The sequence below is a fragment of the Barbus barbus genome, assembly GCF_936440315.1.
Source record: "Barbus barbus genome assembly, chromosome: 37".
Lineage (NCBI taxonomy): Eukaryota > Metazoa > Chordata > Actinopteri > Cypriniformes > Cyprinidae > Barbus > Barbus barbus.
Window position 1 is genome coordinate 24,475,675 of NC_136715.1, and position 15,427 is coordinate 24,491,101.

The 15,427-nt window shown below is 37.9% G+C and overlaps 1 protein-coding gene across 1 annotated transcript in view; it reads right to left on the minus strand.

The window, feature by feature from the left end:
• The window catches only part of LOC306856767 (low-density lipoprotein receptor-related protein 1-like), a 171,897-nt gene that overhangs the window by 44,170 nt on the left and 112,300 nt on the right, over window positions 1-15,427 (minus strand). The window contains exons 42-51 of the mRNA XM_079396210.1: window positions 13,538-13,912; window positions 10,182-10,371; window positions 9,799-10,003; window positions 7,851-8,043; window positions 6,768-6,893; window positions 5,419-5,547; window positions 5,225-5,344; window positions 4,132-4,245; window positions 2,218-2,367; window positions 1,938-2,060 (exon numbers count right to left, since the gene is read on the minus strand). Coding sequence (XP_079252336.1) covers window positions 1,938-2,060; window positions 2,218-2,367; window positions 4,132-4,245; window positions 5,225-5,344; window positions 5,419-5,547; window positions 6,768-6,893; window positions 7,851-8,043; window positions 9,799-10,003; window positions 10,182-10,371; window positions 13,538-13,912 — 1,725 coding nt within the window. The remainder of the gene's footprint in view (window positions 1-1,937; window positions 2,061-2,217; window positions 2,368-4,131; window positions 4,246-5,224; window positions 5,345-5,418; window positions 5,548-6,767; window positions 6,894-7,850; window positions 8,044-9,798; window positions 10,004-10,181; window positions 10,372-13,537; window positions 13,913-15,427) is intronic.

Below are 15,427 nucleotides of genomic sequence, written 5' to 3' on the forward strand. Positions count from 1 at the left end.
TTGTGTTTGAGCACATGGCTCTGTCTTTGCTGTTGTTTGCCATGTGCTCCCCCTGCCCTGCCTCCTTGTTACTTGTTACCATGCCCCCTTGTTTAGTCCTCGTTTGTCTGAGTTCTGTCACCTGTCCCGTCAACTGTCCCTCACGTTCTCTCTTGTCTGAGTGTTGTCACCTGTCCCCCCTTTCCCACTTGTTTAGCCAGTTCGTTGTGCCACGTCAGTGTTTACTTGCTCTGTTTTACCAGTCCCGTGATACTGCTTATTCCCTGCCTAGCGGTTTGTAGATTTTGTCTCTCATCAGTCCCCAGTCTCGTCTCGTCTCGTCCTGTCCTGTCCTGTCCTGTCCTTTCCAGCGGATTGGGCAACCGGTCCCCTCCCTGGGTCTGCCATGCTGCTAGGCCTGTGCTGAGCCTGTGACATCACTAGTGTGGAGTGGAGTGGTGTGGAGTGTCTGGCCACCGCTGCTTAACCTCCAGCTTTGCTGCCTTCTCTGCTCTCTGGCGGCCTGCCCTCCTGGACCGGCCTCTGTGGCCGCTCACCTAGGCCGCCTGTCATCATTCGTTCCCTGCCTATTGTCTGGAATGTGTTCTCTCCCCTCCTCACCATCTGTTGTCTTGCCAGTTGTTTTGTCAATAAACTGTCAACTCAATCCTGCATTTGAGTCCGCTCTCTTAGAAACCCTGACAGATATGTCTTACCGATAAGCGGAATACATTAACTCACATGTGCTAGTGATTAGATCACGTCAGCAGTGTGACTCATTCTTGAAGCAAAATTTTGCCTTAATGGTTATTAGATTCACTGCTTTGGATCCCTGCATTTAAACTGAGAATGCACGTACAGAATGACTCGTTTGGTGTATGAGTCAACAGTAATAGCACGTGCAGTGGCAGCCTCCCCTGGGTCCTAATGCCCCCTCAGTAATGAGTTTTAATTTCGTAGGGAGCACTATTGGTCTACTTTTAATAAACTGAAAGCAAAATACACAAATAATATTTAGACTGTTTCTGATTAAATAATGCAATTGATGCCATAAAATCATGAGTATGTTTTGATTTAAAGGTCAGAAGCTATAGTTTACATGAAAAAAATAAAAAATAAAACACGACACAAATTGAATAATTTTATATATACTGATTCATTATTGTGTAATATGTTATATTTTTAAACAAATTACAAGCTCTAAAAGATTTTCAGAATTTTTAGAACTTTTTTGCTTTAGACCATTTACAAATGTTAAATCTTAAAATAAAATGTCAAGGTTACAACTGCATCTTTCTGGAAAAAAAATACAGTGAATATAGTTTATTTCTTTTCAAATCTTCATTGTACTGTCATTATAAAATAACTTTAATTCTAACAAATAAGTTAACAAATAAAAACTAACCAAAATTAAAAGTAATTTGCTTATTTCTGCACAGGAGAGACTTGGTGTTGTTTCCAAACAAAAGGAAATATATCGGCATCGGCATCGGCTATCGGTCAAAACGAGTTGAAAATATCGTCATAACGGATATCGGCAAAATCCAATATCGTGCATACCTAGTACATGGTAGTTAAGTTAGTTAAGTATAGTTCCGTTTTCTTGGTTTCTGTATTATTATTATTATTATGATTATAATTAAATTAAACTTCATGCATTTGGATTCTCGTTTTCCTTGTGTCAGAATCTGTCCCTACTGTCTGTTAGTTTTTTAGCTTGTAGGTTAGGCTGTCAATGTTATTCAGCCTTACATAAAAACAATAAAATCCACAGTATGTCCCCATTTTAAATACCAAATTTAAGGAATAACCAATCCTCTATGATGAAAACCACTTAATAAACATACTATATGTTTATTAATAATGTCTAAATAATAAAAAAATGGCAAAAATAAGGGGTAGTGTAGTGTTAGGGGATGGCATAACCACAGAAGAAGATGACAGAAATACAAACTCACCGCAGTGCGACTCGTCATCGCCGTTCTCACAGTCGTTCTCCTTGTCACAGGTCCAGCTCATAGGGATACAGCGACCGTTGAGACAAGCAAAGAAGTTTGATGGACACTTTCTATTTTTCTTATCTGATGAGTGAAAAGAAATTTTGTTTAGAGATTTAAAGGCTGTTTTGTTCATTTAAACGCTCTCTTAAGTCTACGGTACATACCTAATAAAAACAATTAGTTTCATTACTTTAAAAGGAAAAGACAGAAAAAAAGGATAAAGTATGTGTGCGCTCACCTGGGCAGTTTCTCTCATCTGAATAGTCTCCACAGTCGTTTGCGCCGTCACAGATCCATGATGGAGCGTAACACAGCGTAGTGTACTCACACCGCTGATAGGTCACGCCTTTCACACCCAGACGGAAATAACTGGAACAATCGGAGGCCGCTGAAAAACAACACATACGACAAATGCTTAAAGGAATAGTTCACCCAAAAATGAAAAGTCTGTCATTAATTACTCACCCTCATTTCGTTCCAAACCCGTAAGACCTTCATTCATCTTCAGAACACAAATTAAGATATTTTTGATGGAATCCGAGAGCTCTCTGACCCACCATAGACAGCAAGGATATTACCACGATCAGCGCACAGAAACCTAGCAAGGACATTGGTAAAATAGTCCATGTGACATCAGGGGTTCAACCGTAATTTTACGAAGCTACGAGAATACTTTTTGTGCCCAAAGAAAACAATAATGAAAATTTATTCAGCAATTCTTCTCCTTGAGTTACCATCTTCCACCATTTTGGAGAGTATCCCAGAACGTAATCAACGTAATCAGCATTGTTTACGTTCAGCATGCGCACACTGTCTACTGAACGCAAACAACGCTGATTACGACGGCAACTCAGGAAGAAGAACTGCTGAATAAATTATCATTGCTTTCTCTGCGCACAAAAAGTATTGTTTAGCTCCTGCGTACCTAACTCGTCTTCTACCACGCTACAATCCAACCCGCTCCCTAAGGTCGCAAAACTCTGGACTTTTGGTAGTACCCAGGATAGCAAAGTCCACTAAAGGAGGTAGAGCTTTTTCACATTTGGCTCCCAAACTCTGGAATAGCCTTCCTGATAACGTTCAGGGTTCAGACACGCTCTCTCTGTTTAAATCTAGATTAAAGATACATCTCTTTAGCCAAGCATTCACATAATGCATCTTATAATCTTGCACTGCAGTTATATCTGATCAAATGTACATTATTATTATTCTTTATTTGGGTTGAACAAACCATTTTTGCTTAGATGGAACAGCAGCTACGCTAATTATGTCTCTATTTGTTTCTCTGTTGATTAACATCCCGTGGTAACTAGGAATTACAGAAGCTTCAGTCTGGATCCAACACTTAAATGATCTGAGATGACCGAACACCTGAGAAAAGATAATGCCAACCCCCTCAGAGGACCTCAGAGGATGCCAACACTCAGACAACATACAGAATTACCAAATTTTGCCATAATTTAAATATATTAAGGTTCTGCAATATATAAATATATTGTGGAAACTTAATTTCCTGTAGAGCTGCTTGGCAACGATTTGTATCGTAAAAAGCGCTATACAAATAAACTTGAACTTGAACAAAAAGTATTGTTGCTTCGTAAAATCATGGTTGAACCACTGACGTCACATGGACTATTTTACTGATGTCCTTTCTGCGTTTCTGTGTGCTGATTGTGATTGTATCCTTGCTGTCTATGGAGGGTCAGAGAGCTCTCAGATTTCATCAAAAGTATCTTAATTTGTGTTCTGAAGATGAACGAAGGTCTTACAGGTTTGGAACGACATGAGGGTGAGTAATTAATGACAGAATGTTCATTTTTGGGTTAACTATCCCTTTAAGAAATCAAAGTACAGTATGTGCAACATTCAAGGAATCTCGTTACCATGTACGTTCTGGTTGTTCATTTTAATAAACTGAGGGATGTTCAAATAATTTTTTAATCAACAGTATGTCACAGGTACATATACTAATCCAAGTCTGAACTTTAAGTAAAAGGCTAAATATTATTATTCGTCTTCATGTAAATAATCCATCAAGAGTGGAATTGTTTAATTGATTAATTTGCACAGATTAATTGTTCACTTTAAGACTACCAATGTGCGTAACGAAATACAATTTTGATTTCATGAGGACTTTAACGAACAAACTTACAGCAGTTCATTTCATCGCTGGCGTCCTCACAGTCCAGCACCTGATTACAGCGACTGGAGTTGGACACACATGATCCGTCTCTGCACTGAAACTGATCCGCCGTGCACAGGGTTGCTGGAACACATACAGTACAAAAAGTGCATAAACTCACAAAATCATGTGCTAAAGAAATAAACACTACTACGACTACTATTACTACTATTACTAATAATAACAGTAATAATAAAACATATTTTTAGGACCACAACAACGGTCATAATTGTTTTTCTGATAGTTCTCAATGGTGGATTAATTCGGTAACACTTTATTTTAGGGGTTGCTCATTAGCATGCATATTACTAGAATATTAGCCATTTTATCAGTAGTAATTAAGCACATATTAATGCCTTATTCTACATCCCTAATCCTACCCAATACCTAAACTTAACAACTACCTTCTTAAATAAGCAGCAAATTAGGAATTTATTGAGGGAAAAGTTAATAGTGAATAAGTGTTCCCTATTATAAAGTGTTACCATTCATTCTATTCTCCAAATGATTACTGAACATTTACATTTTTTTTATTAATTAATTTAGTTAATTCATTCATTTTTATAATAATTCATTCATTCATTCATTAATTATTCTTTTTTTCTTTCAACATAAAAATGACAAAACACTGTATGTTGCTCATAAATTCAGCTGCTGCAAAAATTCTCATCTGCATCAAACAATATTAGTCAAACAATATTCTATAGCCATGCAGACATACCAGCCACTTGACAATGAAACTGATCAAATGTTCAGAATCATTATAGTTTCTAATTTACATTTGATTTTGGGGGAAAATATAATTGTTCACCCATAAAGTCTTGACTTTTCATGTTTAATGTGTATGTTTTTAGCAGGCTTAACATCAACAATCAGTTGAACCAAAGCGCTTTACAATTCAAAAGACAAAAACACCAGCACCCGCTGCAATAGAGCAGGAAGGGGAAAACAAAACTGTACAACAACAGAAAGTCTGAAAGCTGTAGAATTCAAAGGGAATTCAGAATTCAAATGCAGCATTACTGATGTTCAGAATATAATGTGTATGATCAGATGGACTTACCATTACAGAAGAGTTCATCAGAGTTATCCCCGCAATCATCTCGCCCGTTACACCAGGAACTGTGGCCGGCACAGCGTCCGTTCACACAGCGCTTATAGCCCTTCTTACACACACGGTTAGCTGGACACAGATACAGACTGATTAGAGTGGTAGACCTTCATAACAGCCGTGAACATTCAGAATATCACACTCACTGCAGTAGGACTGCTTCTCGTCTGACTTGTCTTTGCAGTGGGCCATGCCATCACAGGTGAGCGTGTATTTGATGCAGTCTCCATTCCCACACTCAAAGTCATCCATACTGCTGCACGACGTGTTCTGAGCTGAGAGACACAAGGAGGCAGCTATTAACATACTGTAGTGCAAGCCACTATTCCTGCTTGTAGCATGCCGATCACAACCTCCTCATGGACAGGCATGTCGTGATATTTTGTCCAAAAACAGTGTTTACCCTGGTCCACTGATATATTGTTTTAGATTAGTAGCAGCTTTAGCATATCAACACAATTAAATGCAGACATTTTATTTTATATCGTTTTCTGAGTGGCACCAAAGGGTTTCCGACAATCGTTAAGAAAGAAAAAAACACGTCCAAGCTTCTGTGTGTCCTTTGTATGTGCATTGAAAAGTGTGAATAAAAGCCCAAACTGAAAATTATAATTAAAAGTATCTTCATTTCCCTGCTAAAAAAAAACAGTAGACAGCATTACAACATTTGGTTTTAATGGAAACTGTAATGGACCCTGTGGGTCTCCACTGGTAATTAGTCACCTTCTATTGGTGACTTGTTAAAACCCCTAAATCCTAATGGAACAGAAAAACATTTTTAATGGTTAAAAGTTGATGGTTTATAATGTTCGTAATGGTATTTGTAGTGGAAACCATTATTATATTCTGTGATGGTTTATACTGTTTTTTTTTCAGCAGGGTTGTGTTTCAAAGATGAACAAAACTTTTAACTGGGGCTGCCTCCATAAATGTTAGTCGACAAGAAGAGGCTAAGTTGATTAAAATGATATTGGTTAGTCACAAAAACTGTCCGTGTCCACGATGGACGGATGGTAAACGGCTGGTCCTTGAGGTAATTACAGTATATCAGACGAGAAATCATTCATTGATCTCAAATATAGCATACTGTTGAAACACACAAGTAGTAGCTGTCAGAGCCCACTCTGGAGCAGGGAAACGCGGAGGCGAGGAACTTCACAAACTTCAGAACTTTATTGATAACACTGGGATCACAGGAGACATGGAGATGACGATAATACCGGACACGGGGGCAGGGAAACACAGGGCTTAAGAACACAAGGAAATAAAGAGGAAGAACAGAAACAGGTGCGGAGAAATTAAACAGGGCTAGGGTCTAATTAACTACTGATGCTTTTGAGCAGGAACATTCAGGCCTGCCTCTGCTTAAAGCTGCTTTGAGACTCTGTTCATCTCTATACGATCAGTTAACTGTGAACACTGTATTTTAATGAGAACACTAGCATTATGAAGATATACGTAGTATGAAGTCTGTGATTGGTCGGCGGTGTCTCACCTATGCAGGTGTTGTCCTCCAACAGTTTCCTCTCTCCGCGGCAGCTACAGTTGACCCGTCCGTCTGATGTGAGCAGACACAGATCCTGACAGCCTCCATTATTCACCCGACAGGGCGAGAACTCACCTGCAAACAATTGTACCATGTATTTAATTCATTTTAAAATGTATTTAATAAAGTGTTCTATTTTTAAGTATTACAGTAAATAGATTGTGAGCTGGGGTACTTAATCAGGGCTCTACGGTAAAATAATTTAGTTATTATACACATAATTCATAACAGATTAATTCCTGAATTAACAAACTATTTGAATGAATGAAGTATAGCATTTATTTCAATTTCTTATCGATCGATTGAGAGAGAGAGAGATTTTACCACCTTATTGAATATAATGTAGTGATCTAGTATCTAGGGTATTTTATTAATAAAAATCACGGGGAAGCGTTGACAAGTTTATTTGTGTGTGTGCAGCGCAATCTGTGATCTCCGACCTCTCTCTCTCTGTGTGTGTGTGAGTGATGTGTGTTGGTTTGTGTGCATCATTTAAAGCAGTGTATTAATATGGAATGGTAATTCAACTGAGTTGGAAATACCCGTGCATTAAACGGTTTTACTGCATACCTGCCAGCCAATCAGAATCCAGTATTCAGACAGACCATGGAATAAATATATTTATTTACTTTTACTTCATATTTCCAAGTAAATTAGGGTTTTTAATTGTAATAAAAAAAAAACTTAGTTTCTTCAAATATAGCAGCTATTGGCTATTTGTTCGATTTTGTTTGGGTTAATGTTTTAGTTGGGAGGACAGTAAATGGGGGCTTCAGAACAGGCAGAGATGTTGTCTTTGGGGGTTTGAGTGCTTGAGAATTGCTTCTATCACACTTCGATAAGCATGATGAAAGATATTGATTGTGTCATTCCCAAGCGTTATAGAGTTCGTCTCGGTTCTGTGACAATCACAGATTACTTTTGACAGATAATTACATGGTTGAGATGACAGGACACTGTAAGGCAATCGCTCTCTCACACAGTTGATTCAGAGTACTCTTGACCAAGCTGCCATTACGGACGTTCACTCACAGCTATTTGTGTCATTGGCCACAGCGACGATCCCCATTGGCTGTTGTGGAATATCAGCTCTTAACACCTTCATGTCACCACCAACATATTTGTCGGCTCTGAGGACGGCTCTGCGCACCCAGTCTGTCCAGAAGATGTGGTCACCATACACGGCCAAACCGAAAGGATGCACTGGCTCATTCTTCAGAACCACCTACAGATGCCAAAACAGATAGAAAGTAACCATTTGTTTTGTCGAAATGTTAAAATTGAAAAAGTTCTCTACCATTTTGTTTATTTTTTTCCATTTGAGACTAAATGAACTCATTCTTCTGAACTTTTTGGCTGGAATTATGCACCTATTTAGGGCCCTGCCAATCAGAATATATGTGATGTTTACTGTAATTTGGGATTTAACAGGGGCAAAAACGCCCCTAAATTCACAATTAAACTAAAACTATTACAGCTGTTCGCCCTAATACACCCAAAAATGAAAATTAAGCCATCATTACCATCATTACATCATTTACTGAAAATTATTATTCATTTATTATGCCTTTTTTCTATTTCAGACCACAAAAAGGAGAAATTTAAAGAAATGTCCCACTCACGCCTCTCCATATAATGGCAGCGGATAGCACTTTTGGGTTTGGTGACTGAAATTGAATTTATGATTTAACAAAAACCCCGACATTGCTTTGTGTGCACGATTGCACGTTCACGTTCGCCTCCCAGGAAAAGCACACGAGTTGCGAGAAATCAAGATGAATAAATCTGAATGAGGTGTCGATAAACATCATAAACAATCACACCCGTTTCTGTTGAGCTTATGAATTCAGTGGCCAATCAGAGGCAATCAGATAGTTCACCGCTAAACAACTGACTGGCTAAATTCTGCAAAGTACAAAGTACAGCCTCAGTGGTTATAACAGGAATCTTTGTGAGATTGCAGAAGCTGGTGAACTGAGCTGAAGTCATGGAGCGCTTCAGTGAAACCTTTGCTCACTTTCTCAACTTGTTTTGTCTGTGTAGCCAGAATATGACGAGCCATTTCCCCACACTGATCCTCAAATTTTGCTTCAAGGGACCAATCATACATTTGTGTTGCGTTTTATTTCCTTGTTTTTATTCATTTATGATCATACAATCAATTATAATCATTAGCCATTCATGTAATTTATCATTTAATCATTAATTAATTGATTCAATAATTTCTCAGAAAAATGATTTTATGTTTTATATTTCTTATTATTTTCATTGCTTATAGTGCTTTTCTATTATTGCTTAATCCTATGATTGTGGAGTTTCTTGAAACATTTGTCTTCACAAATAAGCGATAAGGGGGTATATTGCAAATTCAAGAAATAAGGTCTCTTGAAGCATCTTTGAGACGTTGCCACAGTTCCTCTGGATTTAGTCTGTCTCTGTTTCTTCATGTCATTCCAGACAGACTGGATGATGATCAGATCAGATCTCTGTGTGGAGCACTGGCTGTTGTCAAATCTCACTGGATTATTACAATTAATGGCTAAATGTAAACTGATATTTCCTACTGACACAATACAGCGAACTGTAATAACTGACTTAAATCCATTTTTTAGCTGCTGAAAATACTAGTGTTCTGATCATTCTGGCCAACACTGTACAGTATATATGGTGTGGAGACTACAGAGATACATTTAATAAGGTCATTTTTAGTTTATTACAGTAATTCAAAATTGCCCTTACAAAAGGTAAAAGAACGAAAAAAAAAGCCCTAGAAATCAATTCCAGGGGCAAATATGTTGCCAAAAGTTCATTTCTGTTACGTTTTTGTACTAGTGAGATTTAACTAAGCTATCAAAATGCAGTGAAATGTCTTACAGCACATCATGATTGTGGCTGGTCTGGACGCATTGGGATTTGACTTGTTGGAGTCACGGTGCAAGTTAAGCAAAATGGACAGTCGTGGGTGCAAGTTCTGACTTACATAACGGCGGGAGCCGTCATACTCGCAGCGCTCAATCTTATCAAGCGTAGCGTCCGAGAAATATAGCTTCTCAGCACGATGGTCGATGGCGAGTCCGTTGGGAGTGCGGATGTCTCTGTTGATGATCACCAGGACATTGGCTCCGGACAGCTGGGAGCGCATGATACTGGGTGACTGCTCATTCCAGTTGGTCCAAAACATCAAGCTGGTGAAAAGAGGAATGTGAGTCAATGACAAACATTGAGTGTGATATCATCTTCACGTCTTCCTAGTAGTGGCATGCTGAAAGCAACAGGACGTCCCTTCCAAAAGGGAACAGTTAGTGAATGTGAATATGTTTTGAATGTTGAAATAATGAGTTTGTTGTGAAATGAAAATCTCACTTCTGACATTCATCCAGTACGAACGCCCGTGGGTGGTCGTCCCCTGACATGGTGACCACAGTGTCCCGGTCGAAAGCCCCCCAGCGGCTCTGGTCCACAGTGTGGCGGGTGATGGTGGACGTGGTGTAACTGGTCCAGTATAAAGTGTCCAGGGCCCGATGATACGCCAACCCCTCCACTGACCCAACATCTGCAGACAGAAACATATGGGGAAAACATGATTAAAAAAAAAAATAGATTTTAACTAAACATTTTAGAAATTATAGACAACATTTCTATGGAATTGTCACATGCTGTTGAGCTGCTCGGTTGGTCTGCTTGGTCAGTATTGAGATTGGGATTATTTAACTTGACTACCCATTGACTTTGGAAACATACATTTATATGTTTTGGAGTGTGAGAGCGAGAAAAAAAAAATTATTCCGAAATATATTAGAATTCTAGGAAAAACATTATTTTGTTTATTACAAAGCCTTAAATCTGGCTGTTAACAAAGTTCTTTTTCTTTCTTCCCGTTACACTAAAGATTATAAAATATAAATTTAAATGACTTTACCATTATATATTTCTTACTTTTTTAACTTGAAGGAAATATCCTTTAAATTTAAAGGATAAATATCATAGGTTCTCATGTGTCTTGGTGATGCAAAGTAGGAAATGTAGAAAAAGCATAATAAATCATATGGACTATGACTTGATTTTAATGCACTAAGGCAATATTTGTGTTAGTTTTGGTGATCAGCAGTCACCTTCTTTCACTGTAAGCAAAAGAGCAGCATGGACATTCTTCAGAATTTCATGTTTCACAGAAGAAAGTCGGTCAAACAGGGTTAAAACAACGTTGGGGTGAGATATGGTGACAGATTTAATTTGGGGCTGAACTATTTCTTTAACAAATCGGAAGTCGTGGCCTAATGGTTAGAGAGTCGGACTTGTAATCCAAAGGTTGTGGGTTCGAGTCTCGGGCTGGCAGGGATTGTAGGTGGGGGGAGTGAATGTCCAGCGCTCTCTCCACCCTCAATACCACGACTGAGGTGCCCTTGAGCAAGGCACCGAACCCCCAACTGCTCCCCGGGCGCCGCAGCATAAATGGCTGCCCACTGCTCCGGGTGTGTGTTCACGGTGTGTGTGTGTTCACTGCTGTGTGTGTGTGTGTGTGTGTGTGTTCACGGTGTGTGTGTGTGTGTGTGTGTGTGTGTGTGTGTGTGCACTTTGGATGGGTTAAATGCAGAGCACAAATTCTGAGTATGAGTCACCATACTTGGCCGTATGTCACTTCACTTTCACTTTCAAATAAAATTAACAAAAACAGAGCACAACTATGATGAAGTAATGATAAAAAAAAATAAAACGGCAACACTAAAACTGTAATAATAAATCCACTGGACTTGAGTTAATGGCTCAGGACAGGTCATTTCTCCACAATATTTTGCACCATGTTTACATGCAATATCCAAATACGCGTGTTAGTCATGAGTCAATTATATCTGGCCAAAACAACCCCGAAAAACGGGGGAAAAATGAAAGCAAATGATTCATTGTTTGTTTGTTCATTCATTACTGATGACGGTTGAAAGACAGATGTGTAGGATGTAAGAGCTGCAATGTTTTGTTTTTTAATCGCTAGATTTACGCCTGGCTTTAATTACATAACCAGTTCATAACCAGTGTAATGAAAACCACATGGTAAGAAAGCAACGCATTTAACATATAAAAAAGCCAAAGAGAACACATATTGTAAATGACGGAAAGAGCTTTACTGCAAAAAAAAAACATATAGCCCACCTTTACAGGACAATATGTTGGCAAGTAGATCATTTGTCTTATAATTTTGGTGGATTAAATTAGTAAATAAATACTACATGACAACATTTCGGGGTCTTCCATACACTATATCCAAACAAACTATTAACCGAATGTATAAATTTGCTACTTAAAAGTAAAAACAACTGGATATTAAATTTGTACAAGGCAGGACTCTTCAAATGAATCTATAAAGCCAAACACTATTGTTCATAACCACATTTCTGCCTAAAATAAGAGTAAATAAAAGGAAAGGATGTATAGCGAATCTGGTTTTGATTGTAGTTTCAGACAGACCAACTTCACTTCAGCACAAGGAAGCCAACATTCTTTCAGGAGGCATTTCGGTCGAGAGTTTGCAATTATCATAATTATCCTTCATATGGTGTTTGTGGCAACAGAAGAATAAACAGACACGCACATCTTTCTTTGCTCAGTTCTCCAGCTGTGAGAACCAAATGCCTTATGAAAGAATGAGTTTATTGTGCTCTCACAAAGGAACTGGCCGTGACTTCAGACTTTCCCTGTCCGGTTTGATTGTGTGTCCGCTGGCTTTGCGTTGTTTTCTGTCCAGCTGTGAGCTGGTAATGGAGAGTTGGTGCTGCAATCAAACCTCTACAAAACACTACTCCATATTCAAACACAGACTTGTTTTAGGGACTGCAAAATAACTATACATAGACTCTATGACAGACTCTACAATCTTGTTTTCAACAATCTGAGATATCGTTGATGTCTGTACCACAAACGGTGGGTAAAATGCTAAATTCTTATCATTAAGATACTATAAAAGTTTTTAAATTAATCCCTGGTGAAAATAAATATACTAAAATGTATTTGAAATACATTTAATTTCATGCCAAGCATACTACTAATACCTTTACATATTTATGTACTTAATAAAAATACCCTGCAGTTATACTTTTGGTATACTAAACTGGTAAACTTAAAGTCTGCCAAATGAGAAAAACTAATTTTCTACTTAATTCAATTGTGTGGAAGTAGTGCTGAAGTCTAGCTAAAGATGAGCTGAAGAATATCTGATTGTGCTAAAGTGGAACTATTGCAAGTATACTTCTATACTTCAGGCACACTTTAAATATCTTGCATTTAAAGACCAATATTATTCAAAGATCATACAATCCTCATCATTAGTGACATTAAAACACATTTTAGGCTTAATATTAAGAAATGTGCATTGTGCACAAGTAGTACTCCAAAAAAAGTTTAATTATAATTTTTATATCAGTGAGTCTTGAGCAATATGTTAGTATATATGTTAACAGATTTGAACAATTCTTAGTCTGAAATGCATGTATTGTAAATATATAACTTTTTTACTATGGATATTTTGAATTCATTTATATTTTCCGCTATCATTTTTATTTTTGTTAAAATGTTCTGTGTTTTTGTGTTTTTTTTATTATTTGTCTATATTGTTTTTTTATTAATTTTATGCCAGTTTTAGTTTAAGTTATTTTAGTACATCAAGTCGACATCTAGCCGAAAAAATAGAGAATTAAGGTAGAAAGACATCATTATTTGAAACTCACTCTCAACCACTGTCTTCCGGTCTGACCCGTCGTCATTGATCTGCTGAATATTTCCAAAGTGGATGTCGCTGTAGAAGATCCGATTGGCTCCTTTTCCGCCGCCTCCACGGTAATCGAACGTTAGTGCGATGACGTTCTTCATGTGGTCGGGATCTTCAAACGGTTTGATGGGTGCGTTGAGGTTGTATTCGTCCGATAAGTGCACGCTCTTTAATATTGTACGTTCTGAATACAGCAGGTATCCATCGTAGTCACGGCAACTCTGACTGTCCTCGGCAAGCATTCCGTGAGCACAAGCACACGTTCGCTGTCCGTTACCACGGTAAAGACACAGCTGATGGCAGCCACCGTTGTTGTTCTTGCAGATATTAGTTCCTGCAGAGAGATTAGTTTGAAAGAATTAAGAAATACTGCAACTAACACAAATCTGAATCTAGTTCATAGATTCAATGCTGTTGGCATTACCATGAAAACAATAAAGTTAGTGACTTAGTTAATCAATCAAGAACTGAGATATCAACATGTTGACTATTTTATTTAAAACTGTTGTTTTGAACAAAGAAAAAGGGGGGGAAAATCTGAATATAAAGTTTAAATTGTGTTATTTTTATATATTCATATAATAATAATAATAATAATAATAATAATCTATTATACTTACTGTATACAGTCATGGCCAAAAATATTGGCACCCTTGGTAAATATGATCAAAGAAGGCTATGAAAATTAATCTGCATTGTTAATCCTTTTGATCTTTTATTTAAAAAAATCTAACCTTTCATTGGATAATAAGAATTTAAAATGGGGGGAAATATCATTATGAAATAAATGTTTTTCTCTAATACACATTGGCCACAATTAACGGCACCCTTTTATTCAATACTTTTTGAAACCTCCATTTGCCAGTGGAGGTTTCTCCATTTGCTAGCTCTAAATGTTCTCCTATAATGCCTGATGAGGTTAGAGAACACCTGACAAGAGATCAGAGACCATTCCTTCATCCAGAATCACTCCAGATCCTTCAGATTCACAGCTCCATGATGGTGCTTCTTCTCTTCAGTTCACCTCACTCATGTTCGATAGGGTGCAGGTTAGGGAACTGAAATGTCTGACCCATTTTTGTGTTGTTTTTAATGTTTGTGTTTGGATTATTGTCCGGTTGGAAGATCCAAACATGGCCCATTATAAGATTTCTAACAGAGTCAGTCACTTGTTGATTTTTTATCTGTTGGTATTTGATAGAATCCATGATGCCATGTGTCTGAACAAGATGTCCAGGACCTCCAGCAGAAATATAGGCCCACAACATCACAAATACAGCAGTATATTTCATTGTACATATGGGGTACTTTTTATCCCTGTGTTCACCAAACTCATCTTGAGTGTTTCATCTGACCATAGAAGCCAGTCCTATTTGAAGTTCCAGTCGTGTCTGATAACTGACTATGCTGGAGTTTGTTTTTGGATGAGCTAGGAGAATTTTTCTCGAAACAGTCCCAGGTTTTCTGACCCCGAGACTCTGCAATTCTCCAGCTGTGGTCCTTGGAGAGTCTTTAGCCACTCAAACTCTCCTCCTCACCGTGCATTAGGACGATATAGACACATGTCCTCTTCCAGGCAGTTTCGTAACATTTTAGGTTGATTGGAAATCCTTAATTATTGCCCTGATGGTGGAAATGGGAATTTTCACTGCTCTTTTCTTAAAGCCACTTCACTAATTTGTGAAGCTCAATTATCTTTTGCTGCACATCAGAAATATATTCTTTGGTTTTTCTCATTGTGATGGATGATTAAGGGAATTTGGGCTTTGTTTTCCCTCCTATTTATATTTCTGTGAAACAGGAAGCCATGGCTGGATAATTTCATGTTCATAATCACCCTAGAGTGCTC